The sequence below is a fragment of the Muscardinus avellanarius genome, assembly GCF_963383645.1.
Source record: "Muscardinus avellanarius genome assembly, chromosome: 18".
In the NCBI taxonomy this organism is placed as follows: Eukaryota; Metazoa; Chordata; class Mammalia; order Rodentia; family Gliridae; genus Muscardinus; species Muscardinus avellanarius.
Genome location: NC_137804.1, coordinates 11,166,638 through 11,188,841, shown reverse-complemented (window position 1 = coordinate 11,188,841; position 22,204 = coordinate 11,166,638). Strand labels below are relative to the sequence as shown.

General features: G+C 37.2%; 1 protein-coding gene across 5 annotated transcripts in view; it reads left to right on the top strand.

The window, feature by feature from the left end:
* Positions 1-22,204, top strand: part of RBMS3 (RNA binding motif single stranded interacting protein 3) — a gene marked incomplete at its 3' end in the record, with an annotated part of 718,132 nt that overhangs the window by 574,699 nt on the left and 121,229 nt on the right. For all 5 annotated transcript variants that reach the window (XM_080714872.1, XM_080714869.1, XM_080714871.1 and 2 more), the window contains exon 7: positions 16,059-16,165. In XM_080714872.1, the coding sequence (XP_080570998.1) occupies positions 16,059-16,165 (107 nt within the window). The remainder of the gene's footprint in view (positions 1-16,058; positions 16,166-22,204) is intronic.

The following is a 22,204-nucleotide window of genomic DNA, read 5'->3' as shown; positions in this document are numbered from 1 at the left end:
TAGTCAGTCACAAAAAAGTAATTTCTTGTTTTTCATTTGTCTTTTCTTGCTCCTGAAGCTGAGTCATCCAATTATACTTTTGACCTTCTTCAGAGATAACTATAGGTTCTAGTATAACTATTGGACTTGAAAAGTCTAATGAAGTAATGTAGGTGCTAAAAATTATCTGAGCATTTTATTTTAAAGTTCTCACATTTCTTATCAATGATTCTAAAATAGTTCAATCTCCAAAAAGGGGAAGGATGTTAGATAAAACAGTATGTGTACAATATGAATAGAAAATGGGGATTTGTTAAATTATTTTCTCTATATCTATATGTGCTTGAAAATTACATAGAGGGAAATTATTTAAAATATTAATAGGCTGGGAGTGGTGGTGAACACCTGTAATCTCAATACTGGGCATCCTGAAACAAGAGGATAACAGGTTCAAAGACAGCCTCAACAATTTAGTGAGACACTCAGTATCCTAGTGAGAACCTATTTCAATACAAAATAAATAAAGTAAAGGGACTGGGAGTGTAGCTTGGGTAGAATGACCTTGATTTCAATCCCTAGTACCAGACTCAAATACATACATACATACATACATACATACATACATACATATATACATACATACATACAGTTTACAGAGATGATGGATAATTTTTTGTTGATTTTAAATAAGATGTTAGAAGTAATTAACACCATTAATAAGTCAGCCTCAAATATATATATGGGAACAATCTAAACTCTAAGTCAAAAGAAAGGGAAAATGTTACACTTCTCTACCGTTTTTTAGTTTACATTGTGAGTTCCAGAATTTACTGCTTAGAGGATAATTGAAGCCATGTGTTTTTACTTAAGAAATCACAAAATATATGTTTGCAAATACATATTTATACATACATATTTATATTCTCTTATCTAATGATACACATCTAAATAGTAATTTGAAAAATGCACTTACGTCTGTTTTTTCATATTCTCTTTCACACATACTCATGCACAAATATGCAATTTCTAGAATTATTTATACCAAACCCAACCAAAATATTTGTGTGTGTGTGTGCATTTTATGTTTAAAGCAAGTGATTTAAATTGTTTTTTTTATCAAGTATTCAGTTTTGGTTGATAAGATAATACAGCAAATTTTCTCTTAAATTGAGGTTTTTGTGGCAAGGCACAGTGTTGTCAAAAGAAAGAAACCAACAAAAAAGCTTGAATTTATTGAAAAACATTTTAATAACAATAGTTTATACTGCATTTCCATTTTGATGACCACTGTAATCACAATACTAAGTTGGAGTGACTGTCACATAACAGAAAATTCCTCGATTCCTTGATTCCATTTACCCACCCACACCGCAAGCTTTAGAAGCAGGAGTCCAGACACTGGAGGCCCACACTGTAAACATACTAAGATGTCAGCGAGAACCACTATGAATGGCTAAATTATATGTAGCCCTGTTCTTCCTCTGCATTTCAAAGAATGTTCCATGACCACCTGTTTTTCACTCCTTTGATACAGATAATATGTAGGCAGAGATACAAGTGTGGAAGGGGCTGAGCCAGAAAAGCAACATTTTCTTTTCAAGGACTCCTACTCAGAGATTAGAGTATATCCTAGAGGTGAAGTCATGAGGGTCAAGAGTCAGGATCTGCAGTCAAAGGACAATAAATCCTGGGGGGGGGGGGCAGATGGGAGGAGTAGAGGAAGGGAACAGACAGAGAAAGGGCTTTCCAGTGGCATCCCCTGGCTCTTTTTTTTTTGTCTAAGATACTAAAGTATATTGAACAGCCTTTTAATAATTTTAAGTTGATTTGCTCTGCCCTTGAGTCCATCCTGAGGCTGGGCAGTGAATAAGATCCTTTTTTATTTAGAACACAAAATCATTTACACCTAAAATGTTCAGTCTGCCTCCTGGGTTGATGCTCACAAAAGGCACACAAGAGAGAATGGCCACCAAGGAGTCGCCTCTTCTTACTGTCAGTTTCTCTTCCTTGAAAATCACTTTATGGCTTCTTCTCTGAACTTCTTTGAGCCTAACAGGAGAAAGTTTCTATCCTGCCCCTCCCCACGAGAGGATTAGTACCCACAAAGGATCAGGATGACTCTCATTCATTGTTACAAGAGGGACCTTAGATAACCTCTCCTCTAACACACTGGCTTAAATAAAAGGCAATTAAGGAATGTTATCTCTGCAAACAAATAAAGCTCAGATCTGAAGATTTGATAATAAAAGTATCTGTACTTAGGGGCAGATAGGCCTTGAAACATGACTTTCCTTTGTGATATGTACCTTTGTCCTCAGGTACTCTGCTAGCCTCTCCCATGGTCTCTTTTACTCTGGCACTAAAGGGGTCAAGAAAGGACTCACTTGTCCTATTAGTAGTTATTTGGCCTCCTCTCCCATCACCCTCCCTTTGCCTAATCCAGGTCTCAGCCTTCATTGTCCAACACACACTAAATATAGGACATATGTTTACACTCCTTTGCCCATAATAGTTTTTTTCTCATATTTCTAAAGCCTGCTCCCTTTTTTTTTGGTTGAAGTCTTTGCCAAGATCAGTCCATAGTATTGAATCATTGAATGCAAGGGTGCTATACCTACAAGATACACCTTCAGGCCTATTTTACTTTGAAATAGTTACTGTTGTACACTGATCTTGAGGCTGTAATCCTCCCCTTTCAGCTTCCCAAGTATTGGGGTTACATATGTGTACTACCATATGTAACTTATGTAACATAATATTTTTATAGCTTCTCTTGTCTATTAGCTATATTTCTCCTACATTATAATTTCCATGGCAGTAATGTTCATTAATCTAGTTCTACAGGATCCAGAATAATACCTGGCACATAGGAAGTGCTCCATAAATAATTGTCCAATGAATGAATGAATGAATGAATGGTCTGCTGTTGCTGCTGAGAAAAGGCTGTGATTATTCAATATTTTGATAAGCAAAGAAGAAAGGATACAGATGATCCAGAGGGCAGTGTGGAATGAAGTTGTGAAATATTATAGGCCTAGAGTTAGAATTTATTTTCATCTCAAGGTGGATTTCAACTTAAAAATAGGTTTTGATGAAGAAATAAGAATGCATCAAGGCATCTAATGCAATGTCACACACATCAGAAGCTTTCATTAAAAATTAGTAACCATGTAAGTGCCTGACAAAGATTCTTTAGAATTTACAGCTCATATAAAATCTAAATTGCAATTTGTTTTCTTACCGTGCTTATATCTACCAAGCAGGGGCAGATCCCCACACACCTGTCCTCACTGTATTTTGAAGAAAAGGCAGAGAATTCTACCTCCTGACTATCTACAATCAGCTTCTCAGAACCAGCTTCCTGTAGAGTGACCCAGTGTCTGATTGAGATTTAAGCCACCTCCAGAGGACCTCCTCTCTATTTTCCTGAAGGGCTCAGGGTATTTGCTAAATGATATTCCCATGCCATCTACCCCATAATAAAATAGAAGCATCTGATCAACTCTGATACAAGAATCTGTACATTTCCTGCTCATAAAGAGGGGAAGACAGACATTGGCTTCTCTTGTGCTAAGCTTTTTTGCAACTATCTAAAGGGGAGGAAAAAGTAAAGAATGGTAATATCAGTGCTTTGCCTTTTATATTACCTGGCTGATGGGACAAGCTCTATCTACAAGAACTAAACAAAGCTGAGTATTTTATCATAATGCAGCGTGTCCCTTCACAAAGTCGGCTCTGGGGAAAACAGACCATAACCCATCTAAGAAGGAAGCACTCTTTCTCACCACTTTAACTTTATCACCTAAAATAGAACCTTTGAACTGTCTTCATTCTGAAATGTGTCTCTGGGAGTCCTGCAGAGTTTTAGCTCTATTTTCAATTGACTGTACAATGCCTGTGGTGGGAATAAAATGAGTGTCATGGCTATAGGAAAATGGTCCTAAAAATAATATATCCTATATGCGCTCCAACAATATTAAGAATAGCATTCGTGTGTCTCTATGGTTTATAAAAGCAATTCCTCTGCCAGTCTTGTCTAATGCTCTCAATTCATGCCACTCTTTCTCTCGTTGAGAACATATTTGCTGCACGCTGTTATGTGAAAGGTTTGCAGTTGAATGACCATTGTAAAGTCATATAATCCCGCCAGTTAGGGGGCAGGCTCAATTTATAAGTAAGTTCCAGGAATTTGATACAGCTGGTCTAAGTTTCTACAATGAATAAATGCAAAGGTAAAATGTGAACAAAATTCCTTGTCAATAAAAGGATCATATTGATATATCCTATTTCAGCTAACCTAAGCTTTTAAGAACTACATCAAACATGGATATTTTTTTTCCTGTAAAGAAAGTTTTGTTAATTTCTAGATGGCTACGTATGACTGCTTATACTTGTATCTAATCATTGCATACCCTAGAAGTACATGCGAGGTTCAAAACAAAATATTTATCTGACGATGATTATGTTTCAATAAAAATTATATTGCTAACTTTAAGATTTAGAATATGTCCAATATGTCACCAGCCAAATTGGAAATGATCTTTGAAAACATAGAAAAGGGATTCCAGTGCCTCCTCTCCAAGAAAGCCTTTTTGACAGACTTATTAAACACTAAATGTATTATCGTTTTCAAGGAAATGGATGGAACTGGAGGGCATTATGCTAAGTGAGATTAGTCAGTCACAAAAAATAAGAAATCAGATGCTTTCCCTAACATGTGAAAGCTAAGGAGAAATGGGTCATAGGAGGAACTCTAGATGAAAAAGGGAATCATATAGAGGAGCAAACAAGACGACCTAAAGGAGGAGAAAGGAGGGGGGAAGAAGGAAAATCTCTAAAACACACAATGTACTTAAATTTATCGAATTCAACCACTAAGCCAAGCAAGGGAGGGAGGGACGGGGAGGGAATGGGGTGGGAATTGGGTAGGGGTTAAAGCGGTGATGTGTACATGTCTGTAACACACAAGTTTTTACCCCAGTATGATGTTTTAGATACTCTGTTTATATAAAGGCATTTTAAAAACCTGATGGACAGATACACTGTGCAACTGAATTAAGTTACTTAGGACAGTTCCAGGATATCTCTGGCCCTGAAGGTGAATAAGTGAAATTGCTAAAAATCTGTGTGTGTGTATGTGTGTGTGTGTGTGTGTGTGTGTGTGTGTGTGTGTGTGTGTCTATAATTTACTGTGTTTCAGGAATGGCATTATACTCAGGTAATACAAAGATGAATAATTCAGAAATCCTACACTCAAGAGGCTTTTGAATTAGCGGGAATGACACAAACAAACAAAAACTGAGGTGTTTTACAGATGTTGAATTGCAAGTGTGTTTGGTGGATGCATACAAGATGCAATAGGAATTGACTTGTGGGTATTCTTATTATTTAATATCTACTTTGCTATCAGAAAGAATACTCTTTAAGGACTAGGATTAAGTCTTCTTTATTTATTGCCCTGTTGTTCATAGGACAGTACAAGACTTGATATGTAGCTCCATGTGTGAAATGAATTTTGAATGAATGCGTTAAATGAATATTTTAAAACTTAATAATAAGTTCTCTCTCTGGGCATCAGCATGTAGGAAAGAGTTCGGGTAAGATTGTTTGTAAGTTATTAGATCAGAAAAGGAGAGCCAGTCCAGAGGGGAGCAGAGTAAACAAGTTAGAGAAGGTATAAACAGGTCTCAACCATTTTTAAGTATTTTTTGTGTGTATGTGTGTGGTACTGGGGTACCTGGAAGCCCTTCTACATACGGGCTACACTCCCAGACCTATCTTTTTTTTTTTTTTTAATTTGGAAACAGGGTCTCTTAAGCCAGAAAGGCTGGCTCCGAACCAGCAGGATCCTCCTTTCTCCGCCTCCCAAGCTCAGGGATTACAAGTGTGTGCCACCACGCCCGGCCATTTTTAAGTATTTCTAAAATGGAAATGGAAAAGAAGAAGTGTATATTCACATCATGGTGTTAGGTGCCTTTTATGTTAAAGAGTTTAGACTATTCTATAGTTGGAGATGTGGGAATTAATATATAATTTCCATTTTAGTAAGATCTATAGAAAATTGAAATGCATATAAGGTACCTACCTGTAAGACTTGTTCCAAATAGAAGAACTGATACCCATCTAAGATAAAATGATTTCTGGACAGTTTACGCAGAATTCCCTGCGATAGTCTACATCTAAAATATTTAGCCTTTTTGTTCCTGTAACAAGAAAATATGGATTTTACATGTTGGATTCATTTATATGTTTTGTTTTATTTTTGTTTTTTGGGTTTTTTTTTTTTTTTTTTTTTGGTGGTACTGGGGTTCCTGGAAACCCTTCTCCCTCCGGGCTACACTCCCAGAACTATTTTATATTTTTTTATTTGGAAACAGGGTCTCTTAAGCCAGCGAGGCTGGCTCCAAACTAGCGAGATCCTCCTGTCTCCGCCTTCCAAGCGCGGAGACATATATACATGTATATACATTTATATAAGTGTATATACATATATATATATATATATACATATATATATATTGTATGTGTGTGTATATATATGTATATATGTATGTATATATATATATATATATATATATATATATATATAGGAAACAGGGTCTCCTAAGCCAGTGCGGCTGGCTTCAAACCTGCGCGATCCTCCTGTCTCCGCCTCCCAAGCGCTGGGATTACAAGCGTGCTCCACCACGCCCGGCTATATGTCTTGTTTTTACAATAAGATTTTTCTGTTACACAGGGCCACTAAGTTATGTATTTTTCTTTCTTAGACTTATCCATAGATGTTTACAGCATGAACAATCTTCAACACCTCTTTAAAAAACTCAGTTTCTAACACCTGGGTTAAATTTATATCGTATTGATTCCTAAAAGGTTCGGGTTACATGAGAACCCTCTTCAAATATCCACAGTGTCACTGCCTTGACTCTTGAGTTAAAGAAAGTTCAATTCCAAGTCACTGTCCCTGTAATTCCTTTATCACCTGGAGGTGAGGTTCCTGGCCTGGTTGATAACTCCAGCCTTTCACCTGATATCTCCAGTGGAATCTATAGCTTTCTCTTTGAAACTTGAGTGGTATTTATTTCTACTAATTCAGTTTCTGTATTGGGGAAGTTCTTTCCACTCTTAGCACAAGAAATACATGCTTTAGAAGGCAAGAGGGAGCCGGGTGTGGTGGCGCACGCTTGTAATCCCTGCGCTTGGGAGGCTGAGACCAGGAGGATCACACAAGTTCGAAGCCAGCCTCAGCTACTTAGTGAGACCCTGTTTCCAAATAAAATATTAAAAAAAGGTCTGGGAGTATAGCCCAGAGGTAGAAAGCCTCTGGATTCCACCCCCAGTACCACCAAAAACAAACAAACAAAAGGCAAGAGGGAAATTGAGATGTGTTTTCTTGACCTGATCTGGAAACCAATTTGGAAGTATGTATGTATTGATTCCCTTGGTAGAAAGACCATAAGTCAATACCAAAAAGAATCCTATTTTACATTTTAAGATTCTTCATTTTTCTTCTCTCACTCCACTTGTATTTTCTTAGAGCAGGTAACATAAACTCTATATAAAATTAGAACTGCACCTAGGATAAGAGCTAGGAATTCTTTGTACATATTTTTTTTTCTTTTTTGTAGGTTAGCTAGTTATATTTAAACATGAAAATTTTAGAACCCCCTGTACCTTTCATTCCTCTAAATGGTATTATAGAAGTGATCTAAAAGAAGTTGTTTTGTCCATCTGAATAGATTTATGTAATAATCAAGTCAAAAGATAATGTGGTGTGTACTATACTACCTTCAGTCACACTGTGAGATTACAAGAGTGTATGCGAAGCCGGGTGTGGTGGCGCACGCTTGTAATCTCCACACTTGGGAGGCGGAGACAGGAGGATCGCATAGGTTCAAAGCCAGCCTCGCTGGCTTAAGAGACCCTGTTTCCAAATAAAAATATAAAATAGGTCTGGGAGTGTAGTCCGGAGGTAGAAGGGCTTCCAGAAACCCCAGTACCACCAAAAAAAACAAAAAAAAAAAAAAAAAAAAACCCCACAAAGAGTATATGCAAGACAGAGGTGGACGGGGCTGATCTCCTGGCCTCAATGAAATAAAATCCTCATACAGGTAGAGGCTACCATGAAAATTTAATCAGTTATAACTCACTCCCTATTGATAAACATTTATAAATTATGGCACATCATAATTATGCTACAGTTCTGCACAGCATTTTAGAAAGATTATGCATGCTCATACTAAAAGATCTTTATATACAATTAAGGTAAACAAACAAAGCAGATATGCTAAGTAACATTGATCTCTTTAGGATTTAAAAAAAAAAAAGAACAATCAGGCATAGTGGGACACACGTGTAATCCCAGTACTTGGGAGGCTGAGGCAGGAGGATGCAGGTTTGTGGCCAGCCTCAGCTACTTAGTGAGACCTTCCACAGCTTAGTGAGACCCTGTTTAAAAAGTAAAGAATAAATGATAGGTCTAATGTTATAGCTCAGAGGTAAAATACCCCTGGGTTCAATTTTATGTGCCACGAGAAAAAAAAATGGAAAGAAAAAAAAAGAAATAGAGGGGTGGAGATTTTAAACTTTTAAATGGGTAGAATTTCCTAGCTCTGTACATATTCCTCTACTAATATTAACACATACATATTGTATACATATGTTTTTATTTATGGTACTGGGGTTTGAAACCAGAAGCATTCCAGCTCCAAGCTACATCCCAGCACTTTACTTTTATTTTGTAAAGAGGTATCCCTATTCTAAGAGTCTTGCTAAGTCTCTGAGGCTGGCCTTGAACCTGTCATTCTTCTGTCTCAACCTCCCAGGTAATGGGATTACAGATGTGTGCCAGAACACCTGGCTTAGTGTGTGTGTGTGTGTATATATATATACACACACACACACTAAGCCAGGTTTGAAGTCATCTGTACAAGTGAGGCTCTCAGTAACCTAGGGAGATCTTGCTTCCATCAGAAATAAAAGTGGGCTGGGAGTGTAGCTTGGAGGTAGAATGCCTGTGGGTTCAATCCTCAGTATCAAAAACAATAAATAAATGAAGTAATGGCAAGGTCTATTTTTTTGGTGTCGACTGTTGTCTTCATTCAAGGACAATGTTTCACTTATTTTCACTACAAAAGAAATCAAAGGATGTCAGTTGTGGTGGTGTAATCTTGTAATCCCAATACTTGGGAGGCTAAGACAGGAGGATCTTAGGTCCATGGTCATCCTCAGATACATAGTGAGGCCCTCTGCAATTTAGTGAAACTCCGTTTCAAAATAAAAAATAAAGAATAAAAAAAAGAGGGCCAGAAGTGTAGTTCAGAGATAAAATACCCTTGGGTTTAATCCCCAGTACTGGCAAGAAAAGAAAAGAAAGGAAAAGAAAAGAAAAGAAGAAAAATAAAGAAAAGAAAAGGAAAAAAAAAGAAGGAAGGAAGGAGAAATCAGATGTTACCATAAGCAAATACTTTGTGTCACATCAAATTAAAGTATTAACTTTCCTTATCCCCCTTATGGGGTTTAGTTTTCCCTCTCAAAACTATCTTCTTATATAAGAAAATAATTATCAGAGAATTGTTGTATTTTTTTAAAAAGCAATATTGGTTTTGTATTTCTTAAGACAGAGAGGTGATCTTAAGTTCATTATTTGGAGCCAGACGTGATGGCACACTCTTGTAATCCCTGCACTTGGGAGGTGGAGACAGGAGGATCATGCAGGTTTGAAGCCAGCAGTGCTGGCTTTAGAGACCCTGTCTCCAAATTAAAAAAAAGTATAAAAATAGGTCTGGGAGTATAGCCCGGAGGTCGAAGGGTTTCCAGGAACCTCAGTACCACCCCCCCCCAAAAAAAAGGTTATTTGGTCAGCCTTGTCCCTAGAAAGGCATTTTCTTCTTTGCTATGATTATCACTGTGGGGCATTTCTTTCCCAAAAAGAACAGAATTATATATGCAGTAAAATATAAGCAGTAATCTATTACTGAGGAATCAAGTTAGAAATATAAATGCAAATGATATTTTATTTGAAGTGTATATTAGGTATTTATCTATCTCCATTTTTTTGTTTTTTATCTCTTTGTCAATTTTGGCCTAAATGACAGGGGTGAGCATGTGTCTGGCACTTTTGAGTATATCCCATGTTATTTGTTCATTATGTTAAAGGATTATTAAAGAGGAAGTGTAATTCATATGAAGGGATCTGGTTGGTTGCTTAGTTTTTTATTCTAACTCATGGCCAGTGAACCACTGTGATCATGTTTTATTGAGCATTCAATCTTTTTGCCCCATCTTTAAAATATGTAGTCAATCACCAGCACTGCTTTAAATGTTTTTTTTTAATTTAACCTCTGAACACATTTACCTATGAGTATTTTTGCCTCTGAATATTAAAAGTATGCAGTTGAGCCGGGCGTGGTGGCGCAGGCTTGTAATCCCCGCGCTTGGGAGGCTGAGACAGGAGGAACGCACGGGTTCGAAACCAGCCTCAGCTACTGAGTGAGGCTCTCAGCAATTTAGTGAGACCCTGTTTCCAAATAAAATATAAAAAAGGTCTGGGAGTATAGCCCGGAAGTAGAAAGCTTCTGGGTTCCACCCCCCGTACCACCCCAAAATAAATAAATAAATAAATAAATAAATAAATAAATAAATAAAGTATGCAGTTGGAGAAGACATTAACAGTCAAAGGATTGCAGCTCTAGGTATCATTTTGCCACCATCTTAAAAAAAAATAACTGGTCGTTCATTAAACTTTTTATTTTTCTTATTGACAAAACAGTTTGAATTGTGTAAATCTAGGGGGTTCTTGCTGAGCATGGTGGCTGGTGATGCACGCGTGTAATCCCAGCATTTTGGAGGCTGAGACAGGAGGATTGCAGTTCTCGGACAGCCTCAGCTACTTAGTGAATCCCTCTGCAACTCAGTGAGACTCTGTTTTAAAATAAAGGATAATAAAAAAATGGGGCTGGGGGTGTAGCTCAGAGGTAGAATAATCCTTGGGTTCCATCTCAGCACCGCAGCTGTAAGCTTTCTAGCATGGAATTTCATTATAACCAAAAACTACCTAAATTATTACACCTCACTTACTAAAATATATAAAGCATGAGCACATAGTGAAGAGGATTGTAGGAATAAAAGGTCATTATCCAGTAGCCCCACTTTGCCTTGTTTATACAAAGTTTTTTCTAACTCCACAATAATTCTATGTTCTAACATTCAAGCAGTTTTTTTTACCATGTGAATTGTAGTTTAAATGTGGTGCTTGTTAGTTTTGCATCTAGAAAGACATATGTGAGCGCACATGCATGCACACATACACACATACACACACACACAGGAAGGCTATCATGTATCACATGTACTGGGCAAAACTGAGAAGGGGGGAATGAGCATCTTATTTTTTTTTTTTAAGATTTAAAGAAGTTTATTAGAAAGACAGAAATACTGAAAATAGAAATACAGCCCCATGCCAAAATGGCATGGGGGGATGACTCGAAATGAATACACCCGGGAATGAGCATTTTATAACAAAATATACCCAGAAATAGTAGGAGCCTGTCAATCTTTACTTATCAGTAGCATGGTAGAGGACATTCTATGTAAATTACAAAACTGAACGTTTTTATGTTTTCAGAAGAAAATACAAATGAATTTGTGTTCTTTTTTTATTTTGCTGAGCAAAATCTTTATTATTTCTTTTCTTTTTTTCTCTTTGCTTTAATCAGTAAATCCTGTTAACCATTAGGTCATCATTTGTTTACGTATTTCGTGTTTAATATAAAGTTTGGAAGACAAGAAATACTCCAATAAGCAAGCCAACAGTAATTACTCCCTCATAATTACCATGAAACTTTATTACTGTGCATTGTTGTAATTATATTTTAAACACTCCCCGTTCTCATGATAGACCATAATGTCTTCTAGCACATTGCAATCTGTGGCTTATAACGTCATCTCACTTCTGCAAAAGGCCTCTTCTGCTTTTAGTCTCTATTTTAACTACTGTTAAAAGAGACTAAACAAAATTAATCGGCATCATAATCCTGCAATGAGAAAATTGTAGACACTACGATATTTCTGTGCTACTGAAATCATCTCATTATTCATAGGAGTTTGTTGCTTAACATGTAGGACACATATTTTCTTCCATGAAGGAGCCAGTCATAATCAAACCAGGTCTCAAATGTTGCTCTGCACACAAGTCACCTGGGTGGAGGGTTAAGAACAAACCCCGATTTTGATTCACTTGGTCTAAGGGATGATGTGAAAGGGGCCACTAATCTGGATTTCTAACAAGCTCCCAAGCCATGGGTCTCTATCAACACACTCACTGCTATAATCGAGACAGGTGACCACACACTTTTTTTTTTTTTTTTGGTGGTACTAGGGATGGAACCCAGGGGCCTTCTACCGTTGGGCTACACTCCCAGACCTATTTTATATTTTATTTGAAAACAGGGTCTCTTAAACCAGCTAAGGCTGGCTTTGAACCTGCGTGATTCTCCTGTCTCAGCCTCCCAAGTGCAGGGATTACAAGTGTGCACCACCACGCCCAGCCGACCACACACTTTAAAGGAAAAAAAAATTATTTGCTCACAGTTCTTCTGGAGATCTCAGAGTTTCAGTCTATGTCAGGCCCAGTAACATCTGCAGACTATTTTTAACTACAGGGATGGCAATAGGGAGCACCAAAGGGAGCACCCAAGGGGAGAGATCAGACTCTGCTTTTACATCATGGAGGTCAGAAGAATCAACAAGAGGAGAGATCCATATATAATCCCCAAGGCCACACCCCTGGGAACCTCTCCATAGCAACCAAGAGGGGCTTTCAACATTGCTGCCTTGTTGAAAGAGGGGCTGGTGAGGAGGGGGGAATTCTAAGCCCAAACCACTATGCCATGATACTATTGCTGAAGTCCCATGGATCTTACTGAGAACAACATCACTTACTGGTATTATCTACAGCTAAGTACAAAATGCTATTGACAATATGTGTACACACAGTATTCACATGTATGTCACACACACACACACACACACACACACACACACACATACATATCCGTTAGTATTATCCTGACTCCACATATGTGTGACTGTGTGTGTATACCAGCACATACATTACCCAGTCCCTCTTATGTGTACTTTATACACTCAGAATTAATTTCTACCATAATAGACTCGTTTAACACAAACTGAAGTAGCAACCTACGTGTTAGGTGTTCCAGGCAAGCAGGAAATAATCTGACTCTAAAGTGAGCCAGGAAAGAGTCAAGATGGCTTCCCAGGAATTTGCCAAGTACAGGATCTGAGTGTGGGGAAGTTTGGAAGGAAAATTCCAGGAAGGAAGAGTGGTCTTCAAGAGGTGGGAGGATTTGGAGTGAAGATAAGACTCAGAGTACAAGATTTTTTCCCCCAATCAAAGAATTTTCTCTTGTAGGAGTATTTAGTAATTTATAATTTAGTACAATATTTAGTAATTCTGTACCAGAAAACTATATAGTTCTTAATTCTCCTAATTTGCTAATGTTTTTTTCCCATTAATCTAAATGAAATATTTGTTTTTAGAAAACTAACAATTAGAACTCATGGAATTCAGAGATAATATTCTAGATATACATCCATCTTTTTAAAAGGAAATATTTGAATATTCATTTGGGAATTTTTGTTTACTCATTTAGCACACGCTGTGGCCTGGTCCATTTTTCCATTGTAATCATCTTTACATCAATATAATAGCATTTGCTGGTTCACTTTGGCAATATCAATAAATATAAATGGGTCACTTTTACTAGCATTGGTCTACCAGTTTATGAAGGTCCTTGACTTTCACAGAGGCTAAGATTTGAGACCTTCAAGAAATTACAAAACTCTCAAAGAAAGTCATTTCCTTGGATAATGCTTCTTGGCTAAAAAAAAAAAAAAAAAAAAAAAAAAGAAAAGAAAAAGGCTACATGTGTACCAAATAGATTCTGACTTTTAGGAGTTATAGATATGTTCATTGTCTGGACAGCTGCAATGGACACATGGGTATATGGGTATATACATAGAATATATATGTCAAAATTTACAAATTACATACTATGAATATGGACAATTTATTGTATATCAGCCCACACAATGAAGCAGTTGAAAACAAAAGGACATTTTACATGTGTTTGTGCTCTGTGTATATGTATGCAAATGTAGTTGCTAGAATAATATTTTTTGTTTGCTTGTTTTGGGAGATACTGGGGATTAAGCAAGGGGCATTTTGCCTCTGAGCTACACCCCCAGCCCATTTGCCTGTATTAATTTTCTACTACTGATTTTTGGAGACAATTAGAATTCCAAAATACTTTGGGCTTGATCCAGTTGAGTTAACACCAGCTAGGAACAGGAACAGGAAATAATAGATATGGAGGGGGACGTATGACTTGTTTATTAAAACAATAATGCTGCTTATCAACTGCAAAATCCCAGTGACAGGAAACAGTAAAGATGTCTTCAGTGCAAACATGGGTGGGGTGGCCTTGATCAATAGAGCCTGGACTTTCATGTTTTCCTATGGCCAATGCTGCTACCACTGCACCCTGCTAATCCTGGATGCTCAGTCACATCTGGGTGGTTGTGGGATATGGGATGGTATGGCCTGGCTGGGATGTTAGGAACAGCTCATCTCTGGTTTTATATCATGGTCCCAGCAGATCAGCCTGAGTGTGGTCCCATAGTCATGCAATAGAGCAAGCCCTAATACTTAAACCCATGTCAAGCTTCTGTGTAGGTCCCAACATCCTATTGGTCCAAGCAATTCACATGGAGAATCTGACTATGTTTACTGTGCAAGCTCTACAATATTGCACGGGGGCAAGGATACAGGGAGGGCTAAGGAATTAGAGCCACTGATGTGATGGATTTTATCAGTTGAGCATTTTCTCAGATAGTGAGGACAGGCAGCCATACTTTGATATTCAGGCTGTAAATAACTTACAAAAAATATTGGTTGATTCAAACAACTAAACCAACCAATTAAGCCACTCAGTCATTTTAATGTATTGGCCAAGTTAACTTTCTTTGCAAATCAGGTAGGGAGATAGAAAGGCACACCAGCTCTCTCTGTATGTGTGTGTGTGTGTGTGTGTGTGTGTGTGTGTGTGTGTGTGTGTGTGTGTGTGTGTTTTAATTAACCTTTTGCAATGTCATTGTTGCAAAAGAAATTCTAACATTCTTTAGTTACAGTCAGTTTCTCCTAGGAAAGAAATTTATTAAAGTCATGCGAGACCTCCACAATTAGTCCAGGATTCATGACTTGCAATCATATACTTTGTCTGTATTTTATCATGTGTATTCACTTAATATTTTTTAGGAGGAAGGTGGGGGACTGAACCTAGGAGCATTCTACCTCCAAGCTATACCCTCAGCCCCTTTTAATTTTTATTTTAAAACAAGGTCTTCCTAGGTTGCTGAGGCTGTCCTCTAACCTATGCCCCTGGCTCAGCCTCCCAAGTACTAGGATTATAGACATGAAGCTTTAGACCTAGCATGTATGATTATTTAATATTATAATACTTGTTCTCCTTGGGAGTCTAACTGAATTTTACTGGGAAACAAGTGGAAAGGGTTGGATAGAAGATCAACTTCTAGTCTTTTTGAAGTTGCCAAAGATTAATGAGAAAAGAAAGTTAACTGGATTACAATTAGCAAAAAATATCTCCCACTTTAGAAAGAAGGTCCCAAGTCTGTCTTTGCCAAATGGAATCTAACAATTTGTATAGTGAAAATACATTCACAGATACTGATACGAATATGTTATTAACTTAACTGGAAGGGTTGATGTTGGCGTCTTTTAAGGAGACTTCACATTATACTTCAGTTGATGATTTTTTTCAATGACATTTGTTATGTTCTTTTATAATCTGCCAGTACTTTTCTGAAGCCCTGTTAGAACAGCAGCCGACAAAGTGCGACTACAAGGAGGCCAAATATCTCCTTGGAACCAAGATGTTACTTCAAAAGCTGCTCATTGCAAAGCGCTACCGTGCCTCCAATAATCGCTTATATTTAAGGGGGGATTTGATAATGCAAACTTGTTTTATTTTTTATCTTCCCAGCCCCCAGTGAACCTTTACTGTGCAAATTCGCTGATGGAGGACAAAAGAAGAGACAGAATCAAAGCAAATATACCCAGAACGGGAGGCCTTGGCCCAGAGAAGGAGAGGTGAGTCCTGACAGGAACACTTCACTTAGAAATTGGGCAAAAGCGATCTGCCAGCTCGGTGACAGAGCAGCCATTTGGGATCATGATAAGATTTGGTCCCATGGACAATAACTGACTTCTGAGAGTCAAACAAGCAAGTCTGTGTCCAGGATGAAATTATGAAAAAAAAGAATAGAGGATTTAAGAATTCACTCCAGGTCTGCACCATAATAAGTCTTCTGTCTTTAACCAAATTTGAATATGAAAGGGATTCACTAGAAGGTTTATCCATTGATGATGATGATGATGATGATGATGATGATGATGATGATAACAATAAATCTGTAATTATATAACAGTTACAAAGTGAAGGCATGGCTTTTTTTGGTGTTTTGACATTAAACATTGAACCTGGGGGCTACACTCTCAGCCCTTTATTTTTTTATTTTAAAACAGTGTCTCACTAAATTGCTGAGGGTCTTGATAAGTTGCTGAGGCTGGTCTCAAACCGATGATTCTCCTGTCTCAACTTACCAAGTACTAGAATGACAGACATCCAGCACCATGCCTTACTGAGGGCATGATTATTTAAGAAAGCATTTTCGGTAAAATCAGTATTGAGAGTTGAATGTTTTTGTATCAAAAAAGGGCAACAAAAATTAAGACTTATTTTATCCTGCCATTGATGGCCTACTTTTGCACACGCACACATGCACACACACGCACACACACACACACACACACGCACGTTGATATATACATCCATATGTTCATCAATGAGTTGCTGCTTTAAGTCCATACCAATTTAAATATATGAAATTTTCCAATAGTCAAGAAGGAGGAAGAAAATAGATACAAAGGGGGTTCTGCTTTTCACAATAAGAAAAGGGCTAAGTATTTAACCATTAACTATCTATTTGTTCTCCTAGTAGAAATTAGTGGAAAGGCAAGGTTATGGGTCTAACACCACTCAGAAATGCATTTCTTTTCCTTACTATTTTTTTGTAAGAAGACAAGGAGTAGGTGTCTAGGCTCCTATGAAGTCTTTAATTCTTTTGTGAAATGGAATGGGGTTGTTTTAATGGCTTTAATAAATGCCATTTTGTGCTAAGGCCATTATTTCAACGGGAGAGCTTTATTTAGCGTTTCTATTCAAAGCACCTGCTCGATCCATTTATCATTTAAAATGTATTATACTTGATGCAGGATTTTGCACTTTCATCACTGAGAAAGCAGTTTTGTAAAAAAGAAAAAGAAAAAGAAAGAAAAGAAGCCAGATTTTTTTCCCCCAGCCAAACCTTTAGCTATTTTTCAGTTTCTGAGGTTACAGTCTCTTTTGAGTATTTCCATGCAGGTATCAACCACTCTTAAAGTATAGAATTTTGTCCAAGTACTATGTAATCCATAATTCATTACATTAACATGTGAAAATGAAGTATCCCTGAGCATCAGAAGCTAATAGAAAAAGAGAAGTTTTCCTATTCTTACTACAGAAAGGTGGTTTAAAGCTGGGAGTGGTGGTGCCTGCCTGTCATCTCAGTACTTTGGAGGCTGAAACAGGAGGGTCACAGGTTCAGGGACAGACTCAGCAGTGTACTGAGACTCTCAGCAACCTAGAAAGATCCTGTTTAAATAAAAAAAAATAATAAATTATGGTTGGGGTATAGCTCAGAGGACCCCCTGGGTTCAATCCCCAGTACCAATAAAAAGGAAGAGGGTTTATATGACATTTCATTATAAAAAGAACACAGACCGGGGCATGATTCATTTGTTCAGAGTGTCAGCAACTAACTCCTTTCCCCCAAAAGACAGCTGATACCTGCTAGAACTTGAGTCCAGAAATGCTCACTGGACCTTTAACATTTGATTGGATAGAATGCCTGCTGAGTAAGAAATATCTTTGGATCACAGACCAAAACTAAAATAGTCCAAGACTCCATTAAGTAACTTAGTGCTAATGACTGAAACTTTTGGTTCCCATCTCCTGGAGCACCTTCACACAATAGATGGCGATTATAGTCAGACCCTTTGTTGGAGTCTTTGTTTCTTGGAAACTAAATCAAAAGACACAATAGAGCCAGGTGTAGTGGCACACGCTTGTAATCTCAGAGTCTGGGAGGAGGAGACAGGAGGATCATGCAGGTTCGAAGCCAGCCATGCTGGCTTAAGAGACCCTGTTTCCAAAAATATAAAATATAAAATAGGTCTGGGAGTGTAGCCCGGAGGTAGAAGGGCTTCCAGGAACCCCAGTACCACCAAAAAAAAAAAAAAAAAAGACATAAAAGAAATTTAGAGCAGCAATCTTGCTACTGTATATAAACATAGGGCTTTGGGCTCCGTGTATGATAAACACATGTGCTGCAGGGTGAAGGCATCTTGGAACCAAATTCATGACACAGAGAACACCTTAAAACTTAGATGTAGGTCTTAAAGGTATACTCCCAGGGCCAGGCATGGTTGCGCACGCTTATAATCCCAGTCCTAGGGAGGCTGAGATAGGAGAATCTCAGCCAGCCTCAGCTACTTAGTGAGGCCCTCTGCAACTTAGTGAGACCCTGTTTCAACATGAAGAATAAAAGAAAAATGAGATTGGGGAGGTAGGTCCATGTTAGAATGCCCCTGGGTTAACCAGTACCACAAAATTAATAAAATAAAATAAAATGAAGGTCTACTCCCCATCTTTGTTTTCAAAATTGGAAGTTTTAAGGACTATAAATTTTCCTGTTAAATTATGAAAATCAAGGAGCCGTTTTAAATTTAGCACCAATAGAAATTTACATCAAAACACTTACCCAATGAAAGTAAAAACAGTAAGAAAATATAAATGGCATGCATTTGAAGATGAAAACATTAATTTATATTCTGTGGTGTGTGTGTGTGTGTGTGTGTGTGTGTGTGTGTGTGTGTGTTACTAGGAATTGAACCCAGGGGCATTCTACCTTTGAGCTAGGTACACTCCCAGTTTTATTTCATTTTTTATTTGGAAACAGTATCTTACTAAGTTGCTGGGAGCCTCTCTCTAAATTGCTAAAACTGGTCTTAAAATTTGCAGTCCTCCTGTCTCAACCTTCCAAGTACTGGGATTACTGCGTGCACTACCACATCTTGCTTAACTTATACATTTCAATTATGGCCCTAGAAGTAGACACACTCAGGATGCTGGGTACTTTGCCCATCATTCTATAATTATTTCTATCCCCACTTGCATTTACTTACTACAGCAATTTAAAGTACCTTAGCATGATAGATACAAGATGATGTAATATGATCATATAAGCACCATTTATTAACTGTTATGTCCCCATAAATTTTAATTATGCATTTTACTGATTCGCAGACATGTTTTAGTTATTGTCTGTTTGTGTATACTTTAACACTTTAGAAATTGGTTTTCCTCTTTCAATCAATGGCACCTTACAAGAAGGTTTGCATTAGCCCTGCTCAGTCATCTTGCTTAGTCCCTACCTTCTGTGCTGAAGGTCTGGGACCACACTGATTGCGTGAATAAAAGCACTACTTAAAAAGAGGACTTGGAGCCCAGTTCTCAAGAGAACATACTCTCTGTCCCCTTCCTTTATCCAGTATCAAGGGTGATAGATAAGCCTTCCCTTGAGTCCATTTCTGATGGGCGGCTTTGTATTTCATTTACTTTCGTAGTGATTTGTCATGCCAACTCCATACAGATTGATTTTTCAATGTATATTTTTGCTTGTTTCTTTTTCTTGTTGTATAAAACAAAGATATACCTTTCAGTCATTGCCTTCTTGCATTAAACAACACATAACAATTTAGAGTATTCTGCTTCAGAATTTGGGATAATAACATAGATGATAATGTTTACTTTTCCTCCCTCCTGAAAGTCGAGTAAAAAATGCTAATGTGAAATGGATTTCTGATATAAATACTTAAAATATAAAACCCGGGGGATGCCAAGCAATTCAAAAGAGCTGTAAGCATGAAAATTGATATGCTAATTAAATTTTAATTTATTATTTAAAACTTTTCTTTTGGGTGGCATTTTGATAGTTTTATTAGCATAGTCTGGTGAAATGCATTTTTGTGAAAAATATAATACTGTAATCTTTACACACATAAATTGGTATAAATTACCAAAGTTTTGAAATATAAATACATGCTAGTGGCCATGTTTTTGCATAAATTAAGAGCACAGGAAAATTTTCAAGTAATTAATCTTTCAAGAGATAACAAACTGAGTAGAATGATCAGGAGATGGATGCAATTTAGTTTCTTTTTCTTTGGTGAACTCCGGTTCTTATTGCATATTTCCCCTTTGCGATTTTAAAATCTTTATTATTTCATCTAAAATATAAATTTAAAAATTCTACCCTAACATATCAAAATAGTATATTTTATGAAAAATAACTACTTTCAGAGCAAAATTAACTTTATTAGAAAATTAGCACATTTTCAGCCGGGCGTGGTGGCGCACGCTTGTAATTCCCGCACTTGGGAGGAGGAGACAGGAGGATCACGCAGATTCGATGCCACCCGTGCTGGTTTAAGAGACCCTGTTTCCAAATAAAAATATAAAATAGGTCTGGAAGTGTAGCCCAGAAGTAGAAGGGCTTCCAGGAACTCCAGTACCACCAAAAAAAAAAAAAAAAAAAAAAAAAAAGGAAAGAAAGAAAATTAGCACATTTTCACATCTTAATGAATGATTTTAATGTCTCCCTTAGTGATCGGTGGCTAGCTTTCTGCATCTGCTTCAAAAAACAACCTCTTGCTATATGATGCTTTATTTTAGGCACATGGAAAAAAATCTAACTTCATTGGTATCTTCCCCAGAGCCTCTGAATTTCCACACAGAACCTGGTGTTGACTGGCATGGCAGGAATCACCAGGGTCCCACTCCAGCTTTTATGTTCCCAGTGGCCAGTACTTGTGACATGCTGATAGCAAAATATGTTAATATCAAGACTAGCTATGAGCCATCTTGCATTGTCTTTGCTGTGACTCATAATCCCCATGACATGCATGTCTGGCACTAGCCAGATGTGTTATTATATATGAGGCTATAGTTGCACTTTTATGTTCAGCCAAAATACGGCTCTAACTGATCATGATTATGCTTCCTCAAACAACTGGTCTCAAACCAGGAATGCTTCACACCAGCTCAAAACTGTATCAGGACCCTGAAGGAGAATTTCATTGGCTCCCTCTTGCATCCCCAAAGAACACATTTCCAGTAACAACCCAAAAGCAATCAACTTGGACTCCAAATAAAACAACAGAATCAGTAGTAAAATACTACAAGAATGTGCCCATGACTAGATCAAAATCTTATTCATGGCAACTTGGTACCTCAGTAAGACAATTGTGAACAAAAATATATTTTCATTCATTCATTACCACCACCACCATCACAGCTAAGCACACAGATATATAACATTGTGACATATGTATTTTTGTAACCTTTATTCGGCTATATTTTAGAGATGATTGAATCAAATCAAAGGATGGAGATGTCTTCTCTATAGTAATCTAGCCACTCCAGTTTTAAAATGACTTTATATTCACTCTTTTGTGATTGGTCTTTGGCTTTCCTTAAGAATTTTCAAATATAAGTAAACCCAAAGGTTCAAATTACAGCATAAGATAATCTTACCAAATGTGTATACTGGAATTTTATCTTCAAATAGTACAAATATCATGGAAAAACAAGTTCTCACTGGTTCAAAACTTTCATGAAATATTTCCAGGTTCTATCTTAATTGAGTTAAGTTTCACTGATAACAGTTGTTTGGAGAATTACATAGTTCTATGAAATAATGTTTTGGTCACAGACACAAGCATAAGACATAGCAATAGAAAAAGAAAAATACAACAAAAACTCAGGCATTTAATGAACAAATGCCAAGGTTTTATTATAAAACAAAGCCAACCAAAGGACATGTCTTTATCTTACTGTTCTTTTCAAGACTCAATTTAAAAGCAATGAAAAGTAACACCTATTTTCTCTAATTGATGTCCTGAAGATTTTTTTTTCCCTGCTCAGGAAACATTTAACAAGATTGTCCTCACAGTTTGGGTATAAAACTG